Source organism: Ornithodoros turicata, chromosome 4, assembly GCF_037126465.1.
Source record: "Ornithodoros turicata isolate Travis chromosome 4, ASM3712646v1, whole genome shotgun sequence".
NCBI classification, from domain to species: Eukaryota; Metazoa; Arthropoda; class Arachnida; order Ixodida; family Argasidae; genus Ornithodoros; species Ornithodoros turicata.
Window position 1 is genome coordinate 9376365 of NC_088204.1, and position 18340 is coordinate 9394704.

Consider the following 18340-nt stretch of genomic DNA (forward strand, 5'->3'; position numbering starts at 1 on the left):
TGCCCCCGCGGGCGCTGACATTTTGGGAGGCATGAACAGGGTTGCCTTTGGCTGCGCGCTTCACCGCTAAGTTTGACTTTCTCGTATCTTGTTTCAAAACTCGTTCAAATGTCACAAATCTGTGACTGTTTTGGTGAAATGTGCAAAATTGAGAAATAAAGTGTTGATAAAAGTCAATAAAAGTCTGCAAGTTCAGTTCCTGAGTGCTGTCAAAGTGCGATCTCAACGTTCTCTGGCTCAATCGAGCACCAGCAGGGAACTGGCATGTAGTTTCGCTTTCGCATCGCTTTGTACTTGTCAGACGCGGACGCTGCAGTTACGCAGCTTGAAAGATGCCCAGCTGTTGTGTGAAATGTAAAATGAGGCAGAGTAAATCCTGCGGGGTGTCATTTCACAAGTAAGTGTCCACTGGGTCCATGCATGCACAAGTATATTCTGTGGCGTGCCCAGTCGCCTATAAACGTTGTTCACTCTAAGGCAAACAAATATTGTCGAAACTTACGGCACGATCTTGAGATACATATTATCGCAGTTTTCCGCGGGATCCTCACCTGCTTTCCCGATGGCTGGAAGCACTTGACATGCAATCGCTCGTTCCTACACGCGGTCAGAGAGTATGCTCTAGGCACTTCCACACTTCTAGCTTCATCGCTGGTCATCAGACAGCAAAACTGAAGGCAAACGCGGTCCCTATGACAGTGAGGCCAGGAACTGCTGAGGTATCCGGTTATTCTTTATTACTTTTAAAATGATACAAAAGGAGATAATAATGGAAGAACTTTTTTAGAGTCAAGTAACAGCCAGCCAGCCAGATGAAAGAGATGAAAGTGGTGCTGACACAGTTTCCCTGGTAAGTACATAGTAGTTTGTGCAGCCACCCCCCTGTATGACTGCCTTCACTCCATGTTTTCCAGGAAATGCTTGAAGCCAGTGCTGAGCAAGCAGAGCCCGCCGTCCCTTCTTCAGCTGTTCCACTGCCTGTAAGGACATGAATTCTTGCTTACGTGCTTTTACAACTAGACCTGTAGGACGGCTTGGCCTATAGATTGTGCGATTCCTTCCCTTTTTAATGGCCTTAATTTTCTATCCAGGAGATGCCCCAGGCAAGTGCTGCGGAAGCAGAGACTACCAGCCCCCCTCAACCTGTTTCACTGCTTGTAAGAATGGCTTGGTCAATAAGTCATACATGTGCTTCCATGTAGGATTTTTTTCATTCTTTTCTAAGGAAGGGCCTGAAAGCAGTATTCCACGGGCCCAGACCCCCAGCCCGAGTCCGGCTATCCTACTGCCTGTGAGCACATGAGCTTTCTTAATAATAATAATGATGATGATGCCTCACTAGTGCTCAAGAATGTAATATCTATTTGTGGGCCTAAGGCTCCAATAACTATTCTCAAAGCGTGAATCCTATGCAGTGTGACGTCATGTAACCCGAGCTGTAGAAATAAATGCAAACATTTTTTAGGCTAACCTGTTTGACCATGAGGACCATCCCTACTGTAAGCTGCCACAAAAGCGGAAAGCAGTGAGTATATGTCTGTATGTCATTTCTTATTCCTGCTGCTTGCTGCTGTCAGGTTCTTCTGCTGCTGAAAAACATGAAAACACAGACAAATTGCTTTTGTGACTATAGCCCACTGCGAAACAATGCATTCCAATTCCTGTGAGCAGCGACAGTTCCTACTACCATTTCAGGAGTGTCAGCAGGAAAGCCCAGATCCCAAAACACAACGACTTGAGGACATTTCTGTAGATGTTTTGTCCCCTGACCCCAGAGCAGGGCAGCAACAACCGGAAACATGCAATGAAACCACGCCTACACGACAACCGGTAATTTTAAAATGCAAAATATTGGGGAATGCTGTCCTTAACCAACAGGCAACTTTGCAGGTGTCTGTGAGCAACACAGATACTGAGGGCAGCCCGATCACACCCAAGGGTCACAAGGAGCACACCTATCACAGCAAAACAACGCCAAGAACAGGAATGAGACAACTTCGAGAGAAGAACCAGTACCTGCGTGGTGTCCGTCGACGGCTGCAACTGACCCTGAAAAGGAGAGAAAAGAAAATTAAAAATCTAAAAAGCCTCATTGCTGAACTGAAGGAAAAGAACTTGTTGGCAGAGGAGGCTCAAACAAAGCTGGAGTCCTTTGGGGAACTGCCACAAGAGATACTTAAGGAATGGGCAAAGAACGTGAGAAAGAAAAAGCCAGGCCGTAGATATTCCCCAGAAACTAGGAGATTTGCAATGACACTCCACTTTTATTCACCTCGTGCCTACAAATATGTCTCAAAACTATTCCCAATGCCAGCTGTAGACACACTCCGCGAATGGTCAAAGGTTATTGGTGCTTGGCCTGGCTTCACGCAGGAAGTCTTAGACCACCTGAAGAAAAAGCATGAAACAACTGAGAGGAGAGAGAAGCTGTGCTCAATCATGCTTGATGGAATGAGCATACGCAAAAAATGTGAAGTAGACAAGGCCACTGGACGGCTAATTGGTTACGTTGATTTTGGGGAGGACCACACACCTCATGACACGGATGATGCGCCCCTAGCAGGTGACTCTTTGGTATTTATGGCTGTGGGCGTCGCATCACCATGGAAAATACCCTTCGGCTATTTTCTAAATAAGGGGCTATCTGGGGAAGTACTGAAGACACTACTGACAGAAGCCATCATGGTGCTAACAAATTGTGGACTCGAAGTCGTGGCAGTCGTCTGTGACGGGCTATCGTCTAATGTTATGATGGGGCGACTGCTGGGGTGCCATATCCATGCCAACAACACAGAGGACTTTCGGACATTTTTCTCCCATCCTGCTGATGCTGACAAGAGCATACACCTAATTTTTGATGCTGCACACAGTCTTAAACTGCTCAGGAACCTGTTTGGGGATCACAAGGTGTTACAGAGCAGCCACTATGGAGTAAGCAAATAGGATGACAATACTACCAACTGTCCCTTGTGAATAATGTGGGAACAAGGATGGACGAGTTTTTTTCTGGTCCCTCCACGTTCCAGCATTATGCATAAGTTGAGCTCACTTTTCTGCATCTGGATGCAGTACACCTAGCTTCCATTTCAGTTTCTCTCTTGCCTGCCAACAAATTTAAGTATACTTTCACCCTTCTTAGACAATCAGGTGGGCCTTTATTGAAAGGCTGCAGCAACTCCAAGAGAAGGAGGGCCTCAGAGCAGCAAACAAGCTCACCAGATCCCATATTGAGTTTGGCCGCCAGATCATGAAGGTCCGCCTTGCAGCGCAGACTCTAAGTTCATCCGTGAGCAAAGCCCTGACCCACGCACGGCTCCTGGGATTGACCGAATTTGAAGGAAGTGACGCAACCGCTTCGTTCATTGCCGACGTAGATGAGTAGGCCTTTCATTTTCATGACTGTGGCCACTAAAGCTAAAGCATGAACATCTTTTACAGAGCATTTGATTTGCTTAATTCGCACAGTCCCATTGGCAAAGGATTTAAGGCACCACTTCGCAATGGAACAATTTCCCAGCAAGGAAAAAGGATGCTTACATTGTCGTCAAGAATGATGACACTGCGACTTCCATCCGGGGAGCTAGCTGCTCAGCATGGGAGACGCATGTCAGTCATCAGCATGGCCTTTACGCTGAAAAGTGTTGCACAGCTGGCAGAAGCGCTGTTCCAGGCGGGCGCATGCAGGTAACATGTAGAGGTCTAGAATCAGAAAACAGTATGTTTGAACAAATTATATTACTCCCTTGCACTCCCCTAGTTACATCACTACGTACCGCCTCAGCCAGGACCACTTGGAACTGTTCTTCAGCTGCATCAGGCAAAGAGGAGGATGGAATAACAACCCATCAGCTTCCCAATTCCGTCATGCCTACAGGAAGCTTCTGATACATGCTGAAGTTCAGGCCCCAAGCTCTGCGAATGTCGCTCCTACAGTGGAAGGCATAGAGACACTCGGTCACCAGGGCAAGCCGCGAAGGGAGGAAAGTGCAGGTGAGGAGACTCCCACTGCAGAAGTTCCTGCAGAGGACAACATCTGTGCCCTTCTACAGTGTGCTGACCATGACTACGGGGAATCATCCAGACTCAGCAGGTTCAGCGAGGACATTGTTGCCTATATTGGAGGATATGTTGTTAGAATTGTCTCCTCAAAACTCACCTGTAATGGTTGTTTGGACACACTCCTAGATGACGAGACATCAAGTGTTCTCATCATGCTCAGGGACAATGGAGGGCTGGTTAAACCATCCTCCTTTGTTACACGTCTGCTGTGTTGCGCTGAGCAGACCTTTCGTCTAGAGAAATTGAGGTCTGTGAAGCTTGTAGTGCGGGTGATCGTTTTGAAATCGTTTAATCACTTCATCCTAACACACGGTGACAAGCTACCACTGTGCCAGCACTATGCAGAGGAGCCTGATCACATAATTTCACTGGCGAAAGTGATCCTGCAAAAGTATGCTGGCATCAGATTAAGAGAACATAGTCGAAGAATTACAGAAGCAAGTCGTGGTGCCCAAGTGAGGCAGATGCTCACGAAACAAATCTTGTTCTGCAATCAGTAGATGCCCTAAATCGTCGTCGTCTTCGCTCGCCCCAAGTGGACCTGCGACCCAAAATTTATTTTTTCTTCTTACATATACCTGTGTGCCTTGATGACAACACTAACAGTTTACGACGCTTTCCTACATTGTTGCATTGTTATAACGCGCAAACGACGGAACAAGGTAGGAGTGATACACAGGCAGTAACATGTATCACGAATTTCGCTTGTTGTCCCTGTTAATGACCAACAACCACGGCAAATAAAGGCCTTTCGAGGAAACGCACAGTTCGGAAACACACCTTTCTTTGTTCGAACACTTAAACGGTCATATATCCACATTACATGCTATTCGCTAGGCCTCACTGTGTGCAACAAGACACACGTTATCCTTTTACGCCACGATACAAGCTATTAATCCAAAAGAAGCCGTTCAACGCAATTGCCCAAAGGTACGACGACAAACGTCTGCATCATGCATGCAAACAACAACTGATAGGTGTATGCTTACATATTTCCTGCTCGGCGAGCAATGCGGAGGCCATGAGAGCAGACGAACGCCACGCCCGAGGCGTTCTCACTTACGTTGCCATAGAGATCCGCATTGTTGCCCTCAAAAACGAGTACTCCGCTAACATTTAGCGTGCAAAAAGAGGTCTGGCAACGCTGTCTATGCCTCCGCTGGCCGCGCGCAGGTGGGCACACCCCGCGGTAGGGAGAAAGCATTGGCCGCGCGCCAAGGCCGTTCTCTAGAGTCTTCCTATATTATCTCTATGATGCGCACAGTTCGCTGTTTTTTGCTGGACCCTCGTTTCAAAGAGGCCCACCAGGGGTGCACCAACAATCCATCCCTCCGACCACATCCGACGTAGCTGTAGCTGTATCCAACCATCCAACGCTATCCAGCCAGATCCAGCCGTCATCCCGTCGCCATCACCATTGCACTTGAAAATTACCGGGAAGTCGTGCTTTCATATCTTGAGCTTCTGGTAAGTTTCTTTGCATTACCTGTCGTACTCTTCTTGAACTACTTCTTGTGTTGTTGTAACTGTTTCTTTCTAGTTAGCTAGCGGTAACGTTACTGGCTTAGGTACCTAATCTAGATGTGTTGGCTAGCGGCGTGTGGGTCAAAAGTGACGCGTTTAGACAGTAAAAGAGGGTTGCATACCACATTGTTCAGCGACAATTACGAAAAAGTGTGGTGCATAACATTTTGATTAATGACGCACTTCGCATAGCAGAAACGGCAGAAGGGCGACGGGCCCGGAAAGCAGGCCGAGACAGGCAGCCATCTAGTGAGAGCTGAAGGAAGAGGAATCGCTGGGACCTGGTGGGACACTGGGGGCCTCCTGTGGGACGAAATACAAGATCGTCTGCAAAAGAATGGAGCGGTAAGAATAGAAATATTTTACGATCTCAACAGATGTGTAACTCGTTTTATTTCATAATATGAGAAAGAACACCACCCAGACAAAAAGCACTTTTAAAGGAGTATTAAAGTGGCATCCGACAGGGCCAAAAACCGCTGTCATGTTGTAAAGGAGTACGTGAAAAGCATTCCCACAAAATATTTCTGTCCAAAATTGTTTCACTTCCGTGCAATTAATTTGCAAAAATCGCTGCTGCAGTGACAGGTCTGAGCGCTCCAACTGCAGACCACACCCACTCTAGTGTGACGTTTGTGGTAGAGAGCCCCCCATTTGTTGGTTGAAAAAACAGTCTAGAAAAAAAGACTACAAGCATTGCGAGCTGTTTCTTGTTGACTGCTATTCATTGCATGATTTATATCACGTTTTCTGAAAAACAAAGTATGTATGCAGCCTGACAAACTAAGATTGCGATCACGAGAGTAATATCCGTGACTTCTGTGCAATCTTTCGTTGTGCGTATACAACTGGGGGCGACGTACGGGGCAGTACGCCGTTCAAGGCGAGGTTACTTCCGAGGCGTTTGCTATAGGGCCTCGCTCCAACATATTCGCTAATTTCTAATCACGGCAAAGTCTGTTTGACCAGTCGTGTACTTACCTACATCAGCGAAGTGTGGGGCCGTAAAGCTCACCAACTAGAGTTCAGGGTTGTGTCAATAAGAAACGCAACGCCTGACTGTCGCTTGCTCGAGGTTCCGCCGAATGAGCCAGGAAGAAGCAAGACGCTCGCTTTGAATCAGCGTCAGGATACAAAGCCTGATACAAACCTTCGAGAATGCAGTCTATACTTCAGCGAGAGCGATTATCAATCACCGCCGAGCGTTTTTGTCGTACGCAAACGATGGAACAATAGCAGATATTCCTCCCGCTTGATCGGCATGGCAATCCAACTACTGCACGTACACACATCTTCCCACCAATTGTCAGATGCTCCAGCCTGCATGGTGTTGCTCACCTCGATCATGTGATACCAGGTCCAATGAGGAGCGTCCCTACCACTTGTGTCACACAGTGACGCATGTAGCAGTGCTCATCACGTTGTCTATCGTGAAGGGGAAGGAGGCTGTTGCACGCACGGGAGATTCGGGGGGCTATTGCAGGCATCCCAATTCCGCTGCGGTTGTACTAATTGTGGGAAAACTATTTTCAGGCGCCTAACATTCCGCACCGACCAAAAACAGAAACAAAGTTGTGTGCCTCTAGAATGCTCCTTTAAAATCTGCTTGAAACATTGAAAGAAATTTTGAAAGTTAGATACTCAGGCCAAAACCTGAGCTGTAATCCCAAGTGGATCCACTTGGGAATGGTACACCCCGAAGAACTAGTAATAAAATTAGTCTTCATGTTTCTTAGGGTGTACAACCCAAGCCCATGGGCGTGGACATTGAAGCGGAGGACTCCAAGAGCTGCGTCACTAATTTTATCAGCTCCAAACGACAGGAAACAGGCTCGGGACATCTGTCTTTAGACGACCACATTCATCCTACAGTTTTAAACTGTATGAGAGTCAACCTCGCAACGCAAATATTGAGCGATATCGCCATAAGTGATCTACTGGGATCGCTGCCCCTTTCATGCATTCAGCGGCCATGGAGACTTCAAATTTCCTGCATGTTCTGTTTGATTGTTTGAACAGTTCATGCGTTGAACAAGGTGACGACAAGAAGATGAGGTATGTGATGAGCAATTCCACCAACCACAGGTATAATGACACTAAAGTGTGCAGTCCTGGCAATAAGGGGGCCTGGAAAATCACATTTCGCGCAGTGCTTGCATTGTGGGAGGACATAAGGAAATTTTTTGGTTTCAAACATCTGCTGACACGGACGCTTGACTGACACCCCTTGGAAGACATGTTTGGTCAGTTCCGGCAAATGCAATGACATACGTAACGCGCTTCAGTTTGTTGCAAGCCTCAGGCATACCCCCTCATGGAGGCTCGTGAAGCTTCCCAGTAGAGGTGATTGCGAGGCTGAAAATAATAATAAGTTTATTTCATCGCAACTGAGCCTCTGAACAAGCTTTTGTGCATGCTGGTTCCTCCAGCTGCAAGCATTCTTTGTGAACCCTCTAGCATGCAAAAGAAAGGCCTGCACCCTCACGCTTATTCATGCAAAGAATGCTTGCAGCTGAAGAAATTGAGACAAACACGGGATGCATGGGGCGCAGGTGCTGACATTCTCGACACTAATGCACGACATGCATACGTGGGGGGTATGATCCCCATGATCGTTTTTAAAACCTCAAAGTGCACAAACTGCCCAAACTTCTTAAACGCATCTTGTAAGCGTATTTATGCAGAACGGCAATGACCCATTTTGTAGTAGTGCGTGTTGGGCTCAGTTTCTGAAATTGTTTGCTGTGAAGCGAACACAGTACCACACCCTAGCGAAATACAAAGCCCATGGAAGTTGCACACAGGCAGTCACAGCTAGCAGCATGCTTCCTTGCACAAAGGCTACTTGTAGACGACCCGTTTCGTTAAATGAGGTAGTCATCACAGCCTCTACAGGCACTTCCACTCCTTCTGGGATCACATAAGAATGCAAATAGGGTTCAAGGCACCCTGTGATGCAGTAGTACCTGCTTGATGTGCGTTATGACTGGAGCAGAGAAACTTTTAATGGGATACATGGACTCGTACAGAATCTGTCGGAATCTGTACAGCTTGAAGCGTATTTTGGTTTCTTTGTTTTTGGGTGTTAGTATTTTCCAAATTCGGGGTCGGGTGGGGAGGAAATCGGGTGCTATTTACACGCAATAATTTGAGGAGAAATCGGGGTGCTTCGACCTCTGTTTGAGGTGTCATTTAGGAATGTTTGGGTGAAACGAAAGGAATCTGAAACAAGCTGCCACTCTGGTACTGAGACGAGAAACAAAAATCTTTATTGTAATGCTGGTACAATACTTTGTCAGAGCTTTTTTGCGATCTATCTACACGCCACTCCTGTTGGTTACACGAATTTGTTAACATACAGAATTGTCGTATGGCTTTCTTCTGGAGTCCATCACCGTCACTGTCTTGCAGTGCTTACAGGCTAAAGCACAGCAGTTCTCATTCTTGGATATGATTTCCAGGTCGGGATATTCAGCGCACGAGTCCTCTGCACCTTTCCTCTTTCGACCCATCTTGTTGGTGACACTCCTACTGACTGACAAGCGCCCGTTACTTACCATAAAAGATGCCTTCTCAATTGTAGAGATAGGACACTTCACCCGACAAGACGTCCTTGGAACTGGTGAAGTGAATGACTGTGGTATTCAAACGCTTGCCCGAGCTCCACGAAAGCTCGTCTTTGTCCCCTGCAGTAGTAGATCATAAAAGGTGGACAAATAGGTTGTCACAAAGAGCTGTGTCAGCTCATGTCATTGTTCATCCTTCCGACAAGTTACCTGGACCACAAGGATTTTGCATAGATATTGGGTTTTTGAAAACTTGCTCGGGGGGGAACTATCGTCAAAAATCAGGTTTAACCCGAAAACAATGAACCCTAAGCATACTTTAACAATAACACAGTTTCATCAGCGGGTCAGAGCAAAGTCTGCAGAATCCTAGTTCGCCGAAGGAAGCTCATTTGTGCCCATCAACAGCCTGAGCCTAAGGCATGGTAAACAGTTAATTAGTTATACGTATATAACTGTATACAGTGCAATTTATGTGTATAGGGGTAGGGTTATCCCGCTTTCGACAAACTGGGACAGGATACCTGAGCTTTTTGTCTAGTTGGTATGGCGGAAACTGAACTATACAGGAAAGGAATGACTGAGTCAGCAGCCACCATCTGCAAAGTTCAGGGAATGTCCAACAGCTCATATTTGTTAGCCGAATAACTATAAATCAGGGAGGAGTAACTGCTGTATTTTCGTTACCATTTCCGTTACTGAATTATTTCCATTTATGATACCAGCCTTTTAATTTTGGTTGCTGTTTCTGGTAATGGGACGGTTCCATTTCAATTTCAAATAAATTGAAATGGAACCATCCCATTCCCAGAAACAGCAACCGAAATTGAATGGAAATAATTCGGTCTTTCAGCGAGGCTTTTTTGTAATACGAAAACTCAATTTCGAATAAATTGAAATGGAGTTTTCGTATTACAAATAAGCCTCGCTGAGGCAAAGTATGAATGCTGTCAGTAAACATGTCGTGCATCCACGAATTTTCGAATGAACTCGCAAACCTTAATAGTTTCGCGTTCGCGAAGAGTACGTGACGTCACTACGCACCTTGACGTCTTTGGGCTGTTCTAGCCACTGCAGGACATCTTTCTGGAAAGCTTCTGGAGGTGCCCAAAGCAACGGTAATCGCTTGCTGCTAAATATGGGCTGCAAGGGGTGTGGGGCAAAACCTTCCAGCGCATTTCGGCCAGGGTTGCCACCGTCAAATTCGCCGTGTGAGGCCGAGCAGTGTCGTGAAGAATGACCCTTCCGGACAACATCCCAGGCCTTTTCTTGCCAAATACGTTTCGCACAGTACCCTTCATGAACGTGGAGTAGTGTGGTGGGCATTAGTCGTGACCCCATGCTCCAAGAAGTCCACATGGATGACACACCGCGTGTACCAGAAGACAGTTCCCATGGTACGTCTTCCTAGCTGACGGCTGCATCTTGCTTTTCTTTGGCGGCGGGAGAGCCTCACGTCGCCGTTGTCTCCGGGGTGAAACGATGCATCCAGGTTTCGTGACATGTGATGATTGACTGCAAAAATTCGTGCCTCGGATTGAAACCGGTTCAGCAGCTTCTCAGAGACTGCCATGCGCGCTCCCTCCTGCTCACAAGTGACGGATCGGGGAACCCATCTTGCACAGACTTTGCGGAACAGTAAGTACTCGTGAATGATTGTCACCACACTGCCGACACTAATGTTACGCTGGGCTGTAATGTCCCGAACTGTTAGTCGCCGATTCTCGAGGATGACTTGCTCACAACGCCTGCGTTTTTCACTGGCGTGACTGCAGTCTGACGAACGTGTCCGCATAGGCGCCGACTGCGTGGGTGCTTGGGGCCTTGGTCCCCCACCGGAGCTTCCTCCGAAAAGTCTACCCATGCAGCTGACACTCAAGATAAACGTGTCAAGGGATATCTTAAGAGTGGGTACACAGCTGAAAAGTGGGACGGGTGTCACTGAACATTTGGAGGGGGGGGGCTGTATAAATCACTGCTTCGAAGTCACGCGTACATACACACCGCGCAATTTCGCTTCGGCGAGGATCGCACTTCTCCCGGAATTACAAAATAAAAAATATAAAGAAGAGGTCGTAGAAACGAAAGAAAGAAAAAAAATCGTGACCCTCATTGTGCAGTGTCATGGTATGTAAGTGACGGATGCATCCCATATTGCAACTTTCTGTACTCCCGGGTGGTATTCTTGCTCACAAAGGCCACCTCGGTAGGCGGCCGCGAGGCTGCACTCGTCATAAACTGTCATCCAGAACATGAGTGAGGCACTTTTATCCTTGCTATTGATGAGACTATCCGTGGTGCTATGCTAGTGACATCCAAGTATCGTGGTGCGCTGCCTTTTTAGAACCTTCCTCGAGCAACAGTAGAATGACGAGTGCGTTCAGTGGATTTAGCGATGAGTTTTTGGCATACTTGTTTACGCCGTTAAAAGTCACAGCGAATTTTTATTCGCCGTTAGCGAATGCACTGTACTACCTACGTTTGATGACTTACAAGCCTGAGGTACCGTCGCACCAAACCAGTAGCGTACCCAAAAAATATTTCGGGCGTGGTTCTACAGGAACATTACGTGAGGAGATGATCTCACCCTCGTTTTCCCTCTCCCAAATGCCCTACCAAAGGTACGATATTGGGGAGAAGTTGACACCCCACGGAACCCCCCTCCTCCTCCTCCTCCTCCTCCTCCTGGGTACGCCACTGTACCAAACCACCGCATTCGGCAATAATCGCGCATCTCCCGCGTGGCTTAGTTTCCGTCATTGAGTGCACGTATACGGGTTACCTTCACTTCTGAATACTGCGTGTTGTTGTATGGCATTGTGCCCGCAAACCAAGCTTGATCCATCTAGAGTCACTAAATAGGCTACGCTTCAGAGCATCGACACTGAGTTCCAAGAGCGAGCATACGCCATCTTGTTTCCGCGCACTGCGCACGATGCCATCTATCGTGCGCGGGTGAAGTGTTCCTTTCGTTTACAAGCAGCAGTTGACTGCCTTGAGCTCACCTTGACATCTTCTGGACGCTCTGGTGGACAGTACACGGATTATCGCGCAACAATCAGACACGCTTCCCTATCCCACAGGGACCATTACGTTAGCCGTACTTTGATCCTCAACTGGGGATGGTACCGGTGTGGTGCGGAAACAAGATGGCGCTCCTGCTCTCCCTTGGTCCTCAGTGTCGGTACTCTGAAGCGAAGCTTATTTAGTGACTCTAGATCCATCAAACCAAATGCATTGTCAATCCTCGTGGTCAAATCGAAACCGAAACGAATGAGGAGCCGTGCTCAGGCACATGCGCCGCCGCCGAATGTACGCTCGTCACTCGGTGTCGAAGAAACACGCAAAACAGTTTCGTATATAGTGTTCAATTGCTGATTTATGATTCGAGTATCGCTGCGCTTGTGAAGCCGTTTTGACGACTGTCCTGCATCAAAAGAGACCCGGTGCAACTCATGTCTATGGTGGAACTCATGCAGGATTAAAAATAAAAAAAAAGTTTTTGAGTTCGCCGTGCTGTGAGTGGGGCACCGATCGGGCCGACAATATCGGTAAATATCGGCTATGGTCAGCAAAAAAAGAAAAAAAGAAAGATGACTGGCAGTTGGAGACAGCTGCGATCTGCGCGTAGTTATCTGCTGTAAAAGGGTAGGCTAATCGCAGAGCATTCTTACTTTCAGTAGTGGTCTGCTATTCATCGACAGGTCGCACAATGTTCGTTCATAAACTGTTGGACCTAAGTGACCATTTTTCAGTGTATTTATTCCTATAGACCTCTCTCTGTTTGTAAACAAATGACGTCATGGTGTTCGACAGCGCCACCAGTTTGGTAAACGAACTACGCTGGAAGCTACTTCGTGAACAAGGTTGCGCCCGAAAGCCATGGTCTTGAGGGGATTATGATGGTCCGTTAAAGGGACGCGACCTTCGGTCCTACTTTTCTTTCAATAGGAGGCAGCGAACAAGTGCCCATTCGTGAAACCCAGCCCTCCCTTTCCGATATGTTTCGGTTTCAGTCTGCCTACCAACGTCATGATGACGTTTCTCGTGCAAAGGTCTATTCGTCGCGTGCGTCAAACGGGTCGAAGTAGAGTTGTGCTACGAATCCAACCCAAGTCCAATTTGAACCGCTTCCGCCGTAACCGGAAAAATTCGAGTAAAAAGTCTCGTGCTAACATCTCCATATTTTTTTGTGCTATCATCATCGTCACCATAATATAGACGTGTGCGCCGCCGCCGGTAATTTTCGGTAAGTCGACGCTGTTTGCACACCGGCGCACCGAGGGCCTCTTCGCACCTCTTGTCGCACACACACACAAAAAAGCGCACTGCAGCCGGATTTGCTTTTGTGTGCGTGTAACGACACGGAAACTATTCAAATTTAAATGTACGACGTAAATACATCTCGCTCACACACGTATTCGCGGATTTACTGATCGCGATGACGGCAGGTTGCTGTTTTGTGCTGTTTTTGACTTGTGTTTGTTCCCGCCGCCGCAGTCGCCGCCGGTTGTAAAATCGGCATGACGCCGCCGTCTGTCAAAGTTCCATCGGCGCACACGTCCAGCAAGTACGGAGGGAAATCACAAAAAGGGCATAAAGACCTGAAAATGCCAAACGCTGCAGTTGTTTCGCCGAAGTCAAAAACAGCGGAGGCCGAGCGTTCCAGCAGTGTCGTTATATCTATCATGGCGGCTTCCGCCCTTGGACGCTCTATGGACGCCGCGGTGGGGACGCCGCTTCCACCCTTCGCCTTCCCCATTTCTCTCTCTCCATCTTTCTTGTAGCCTCTCTCCTTTGCGACTGCTGGCAACTGGGGGCTCCGTTTTGAAGCAGAGTTCTGCCTTCTCTTTACCGCGGGCTACTGAAGCAGCGCTGAGTCGCGAGCGCTTGGTCAAGTACCCAGGGCCGGCGATTACTTTTTTTAAATATCAAGTATGCACTTAATCGCACGCGGGATTAAAACAGAAATGAGAGAAGAATGTGTTATGTACCATTCCGTCATGTGATGAGAAAAAGTCCCACTTTTAAGAAAAATCCGCCAATCCTGCAAGCTATACCGATGATTTCGCAGCCTTCGCTCTCCTGCTGCCATTTCCCGTACTGGTAAAATCTCCCACTGCGAAAATCTTATAATTTCTTATCTTTTCATTACTGCTGGTGTGAAACAGGCCCCGCGATGTGCCTTTGCATCAGGCCCCGCACACTCCTAGCACCGGCCCGGCAAGTACCACACGGCAAGTTTAGGCAGAAAGCTCTGTCGGTGTGCCGACGTTGCCCTTTGCGGAGAAGAAAACGCCCCAAAGAATGGTGTGTTTTAGTGCACCGCACCTTCTCGCGTTTACGTACGTGAGGGATAGCGTGGTGCTTCTGCGCAGTGCGCGAAGCTCTCTTTATGTTTTTTGAGCCTGCACAGAACCATCGGCTCTGTCTCTTATGTACGCAAAGGCTATAGCGTACTAGTGAGTTTTAGTATACCTTACGCTATCGCCTTTGCGTACACAAGGGATAGCGTTGGTGCTTCTGCGCACGCGCAAGACACAAGCAGAGCATTGCGCAGAACCACCATACTATCCCTTACGTACGCAAAAGGCGACAGCGTATGTTATACTAAAACTCACTAAAACGAGAGGAGAGAAAACATTTGGGGAAGTGACAACCAGGTAGGGAACAAGTCTTGGCTTCTGTGGGTCTTTGTACGTATGACGTTACCTTAAAGGGCCAATGAGAGAGCTTTGCACGTCCCACTTAGGGAGGAATTTCCGAACTAGTCTTCAGGCTGCTATGTGTACGACTTTAGGACTGAAACTGCGAAACGAGCGTTAGAATTACATTTCTGAGCTACCAATTCCAGCGTCACTTTTTGATGTGCATTGAGGCGCAAGCTATGTTCTGCTGCCGGCCGGCTAACGCCGTGGCAGTAGACTTTCGGATATTTAGACTCACGGAAAATGCTTTCTGCTTCCAACTTGACGAATGATAATAATAATAAAAATTAACGAGGGCACAACGGATTGAGATTCCATAGTCACTGAGCTACACATGTTTTCATCTCGGAGATTTCTATGTAATACGGTAAAGGAAGACAGTCGAGGAAGACTGGCCCCATTGGTATAGTTGTCTAGGGGTTTCCCAGCACCCCATCACACCTCAACACCCTCAAAGATATCGCAGCACCCCCCCCCCCCCCTCCAAAATACTAATACAAATAGACTTTGCATGAATACACGACAGTATAGCCACCTTATACGGATCTCATCCTCCAGTCCCAGAATGGACATACTGGACAAATCCCAGCGCAGACTGCACTGTTGGACAACAACAAATGATTGACGACGATGACTGCTATGGGAAATGTTGGAGCGCCTGGTTGTTGCTGCCTTTGAACAGGCGCGCACTTCCACCAACGAGATATGAAAGTTGACTTCCGAGGATTATTACAGCAGTCCAGCTAGACGCGCGCAGAGACCGAAGTCGAGGATACACTATGTAGCGTCTGAGAGATTCATTAGCGGCGTGAAACACGCCCGCTATTCCGAAGGGTCCCTCACGCAAGTGTGATTGACACACTTTTTGAGTGTCCACATTGAATTTATTGGGTAATGGGTCACTCGGTGGAAGTCACACAGAATAGAGGAGGAAGTGACGACAGTAGTCGAGGATGTCATGCAAGTTCTGGCAGCAGTTGTCGTAGGCTTCGCTGGCCCCAGTAACCCGAATGCACTCCGTACAGATTGCTTCCACTTCTCCGCTGCAGTTGGCGCTGTGCGCGAAAGGCGGCATCGCCGTCGCTGCCACGACCAGTAGAGAGGCCACGATGCCAGCCAAGGGACACATTGCTTCACGGCTGGCCGCTGATATTTGTTGTCGACGCTCTGAAAAAAAGAAAGAGAGAAAGAGAAAAAAAGTGAAAAATTTTCTGCTTTGAAATGACTCACCCAACACAAAAAAAATTGCGTCATGTTTTTTTTTTTTTTATTGTGCCAAACGATGGATTTTGCCATCGATCGTTGGCGGTAAATACACAGCGCCACCTGTGGCACGGATGTAGAAGAAGAACAACACCTCCTCCTTCACTGCCACGACCGCTGAACGCCTGTTCGTGATTGGCTACAGCCATTGAAAACACGATCCTGATTGGCTGACTCTTAATTGTTACGTCAAGTCGACGAGCGCGCAGGCTTTCTGTATCTAGGTGGTGTTGGCAGTGTCCCTCAAAGTTCCCATGCTGCTTTGCGCCGCGCGCATCTTTTTAAAATCGTCTATTTCAGGCGAGTCGCGTAGTGTTACGTGACAGTTCCAGCACGTCACCTAAAGAGCCATCAGGAACAGAGCTAAATTAGCATCGTTCGACAGCGCGATGTCACGTACAAATTTCAATTATTTCAACTAGCAGTGCGTGCCAAGGAAAAACTACGCGAACAAGGACTTGTTTTCTCGCATTGTTTTCCGTTGCTAGTTCACAAACAGGTATCATGTCACCGACTCGCCCAAATTTCCATTGTTATCATGTATGAATTACTTTTGAAGCAATCGCATTATATAGTGCCAAACACCGCGTGTAGGTCCGTCCATGGGTTTTATAGGGCAACGTGACAAATAATAGTGTTGCAACCGTCTGATCGGCAGGCTACGTTCACTACTCGGTCACGTGAGAATGGCGCCACAACTATATACACGTGGTGTTTGAGGTACGCTCAAATTGTGTGACCAACGCAGTAACGACGCAAGAACAAAAAATCACGTAACATTAAAAGGATCTGAATAAAAATTATATGGCATTCTTAAAAGAGTTTCGACAAAAATAAATTCGTGTTTATAAAAACTGTTTCTTCTTTGCTTTTTAACCGCGGCAGCACAAATGGTTCCAGGTGTTAGCCGTTAATGGTTATTATGTTGATGCAACGTTTTACCAGTTTTCGTGCTATAGTCCCCAAAAGGTGGAACAAATATTTACTTTGCCGTACTCACTTTGATTACGTATACATAACGTCCCTGGGTAACCGCACATGGAGCGACTTGGAAAACTAAACGAAGTTTCTCACTGGAGCACGCGTTAATCGAACTCCGAATGCCGGGTAATTATACGCTATAAACGGGGCGTTTTGGCACCACTTAACCGCGAACGACAACAGAGACACGATGACCACGACATGACCACGATTCTTTACCGACCTCTAGCTCCGTTTCCCGACGTGTAAACAACAGGGAAGATGGATGTTTGTTCGAAGTATAAGAAGAAAATCAGATCCAAATTTCAAGACACGTACGCTTGCGGTGGATACGTCAATGGTGTTACATAGTGTTACATAAGAGAGCACTCGACGGAGTCACGCGCGAACTTGAAGCAGTGAGTTCAAGGAAAACGTTCGGCCTTGTTCCGTTATTTTCACGTGTAAATATATATATGCGTAAGAAAAAAGCGCCACTATACAAAAAGGGATAGAAACTCTAAGGGTAGCGTACAAGGAACGCGTCCTTCAGAAGATGCAGACTACTGTATATATACGAACTGCACGACTACTAACCTGGAGTTTCTGACACAGCTCGACCTCCGTTGAGTTGTTTCTGATAAGGTCTTCTCGAGATTGGCAGGAGGAAACTGGGTTTCCGTCAGAGGACGCTCGTGAAGAAAGATCACATGTAAACTTTCGACGATCACACAACAAGCACTCCTATACCGTGGGCGTGGGAAGGTAAGGGCATTATCGAAGGTGAAGTGGAGTGCGTCATAATTTTTGTCGTTTTTCTTTTTTTTTTTCCACAAGGAGGAGACCTGTGCTTCAGTAAAGCGGTCTTCAAATAGGTTTTTCCCATCGCTGAACGAGGGCTATAGACGTTGAGAAGATGCACACACGGTAATATATACGGTATTACCCGGGCTTTTATTTACAGGAATCGTTATCGTGCGGGGTATTGCCATGTTAACTATGTGAGTTCCAAACTAACTACACAAGTGTCACAGGAAGATAATATCCCGGTTTAAACATATTTTGCCTTCCCAAGCAGCACGACACGTTTGCCCAATATCGGTCCAATAGTGGTAATACTGGTCCAAGATTGGATCAGTATTGGACCTTTATAGACCTCTACCCGAGAAACGTTATCATGACGTTGGTAGACAGACTGAAACCGAAACAAATCGGAAGGGGAGGGCTGGGCTCCAAAGATATGGGCACTTGTTCGCTGCC

The 18340-nt window shown here is 47.3% G+C and overlaps 1 protein-coding gene and 2 long non-coding RNA genes across 12 annotated transcripts; 1 reads left to right on the forward strand and 2 right to left on the reverse strand.

Annotated features, from left to right (window-relative positions):
- Window positions 1-715: 715 nt before the first annotated feature.
- Window positions 716-5256, reverse strand: LOC135390992 (uncharacterized). Of its 10 annotated transcripts, XM_064621037.1 has the most exons (8): window positions 5049-5255; window positions 3774-4600; window positions 3538-3699; window positions 3217-3414; window positions 2017-2049; window positions 1688-1816; window positions 1472-1589; window positions 716-978 (listed from the first exon to the last, which is right to left on the reverse strand). In XM_064621037.1, exons 4-7 carry the CDS (start codon window positions 3361-3363, stop codon window positions 1545-1547), a joined length of 354 nt encoding a protein of 117 aa, XP_064477107.1. In that variant the 5' UTR covers window positions 3364-3414; window positions 3538-3699; window positions 3774-4600; window positions 5049-5255; the 3' UTR covers window positions 716-978; window positions 1472-1544. The 10 variants fall into 10 exon arrangements, 3 of the variants coding, with proteins under 3 accessions (XP_064477107.1, XP_064477106.1, XP_064477108.1); XR_010421839.1 differs by having other exon boundaries at window positions 1472-2049; window positions 3774-4442; window positions 4532-4600; window positions 5049-5252; XR_010421840.1 differs by having other exon boundaries at window positions 1472-2049; window positions 3774-3927; window positions 4157-4600; window positions 5049-5252.
- A 202-nt stretch (window positions 5257-5458) lies between these two features.
- LOC135392693 (uncharacterized) lies at window positions 5459-9129 on the forward strand. Its single transcript, XR_010422189.1, has 4 exons — window positions 5459-5526; window positions 5779-5928; window positions 7320-7638; window positions 9045-9129. It is a non-coding gene; the product is annotated as an uncharacterized LOC135392693 (long non-coding RNA).
- Window positions 9130-15719: 6590 nt separating this feature from the next.
- LOC135392694 (uncharacterized) lies at window positions 15720-17845 on the reverse strand. The gene is made up of 2 exons (XR_010422190.1): window positions 17678-17845; window positions 15720-16024 (listed from the first exon to the last, which is right to left on the reverse strand). It is a non-coding gene; the product is annotated as an uncharacterized LOC135392694 (long non-coding RNA).
- Between the last annotated feature and the right edge of the window lie 495 nt (window positions 17846-18340).

Bases quoted from the DNA above. Each gene is read 5' to 3' on its own strand.
- LOC135390992 (XM_064621036.1), bottom strand. From the start codon at position 3,572: ATGGAAGTCGCAGTGTCATCATTCTTGACGACAAT. The intron at 3,317-3,537 runs GTAAGCATCCTT...GGTCAATCCCAG, and splicing joins TCATCATTCTTGACGACAAT to GAGCCGTGCGTGGGTCAGGG. The intron at 1,817-2,016 runs GTACTGGTTCTT...GTTGTCGTGTAG, and splicing joins CGTCGACGGACACCACGCAG to GCGTGGTTTCATTGCATGTT.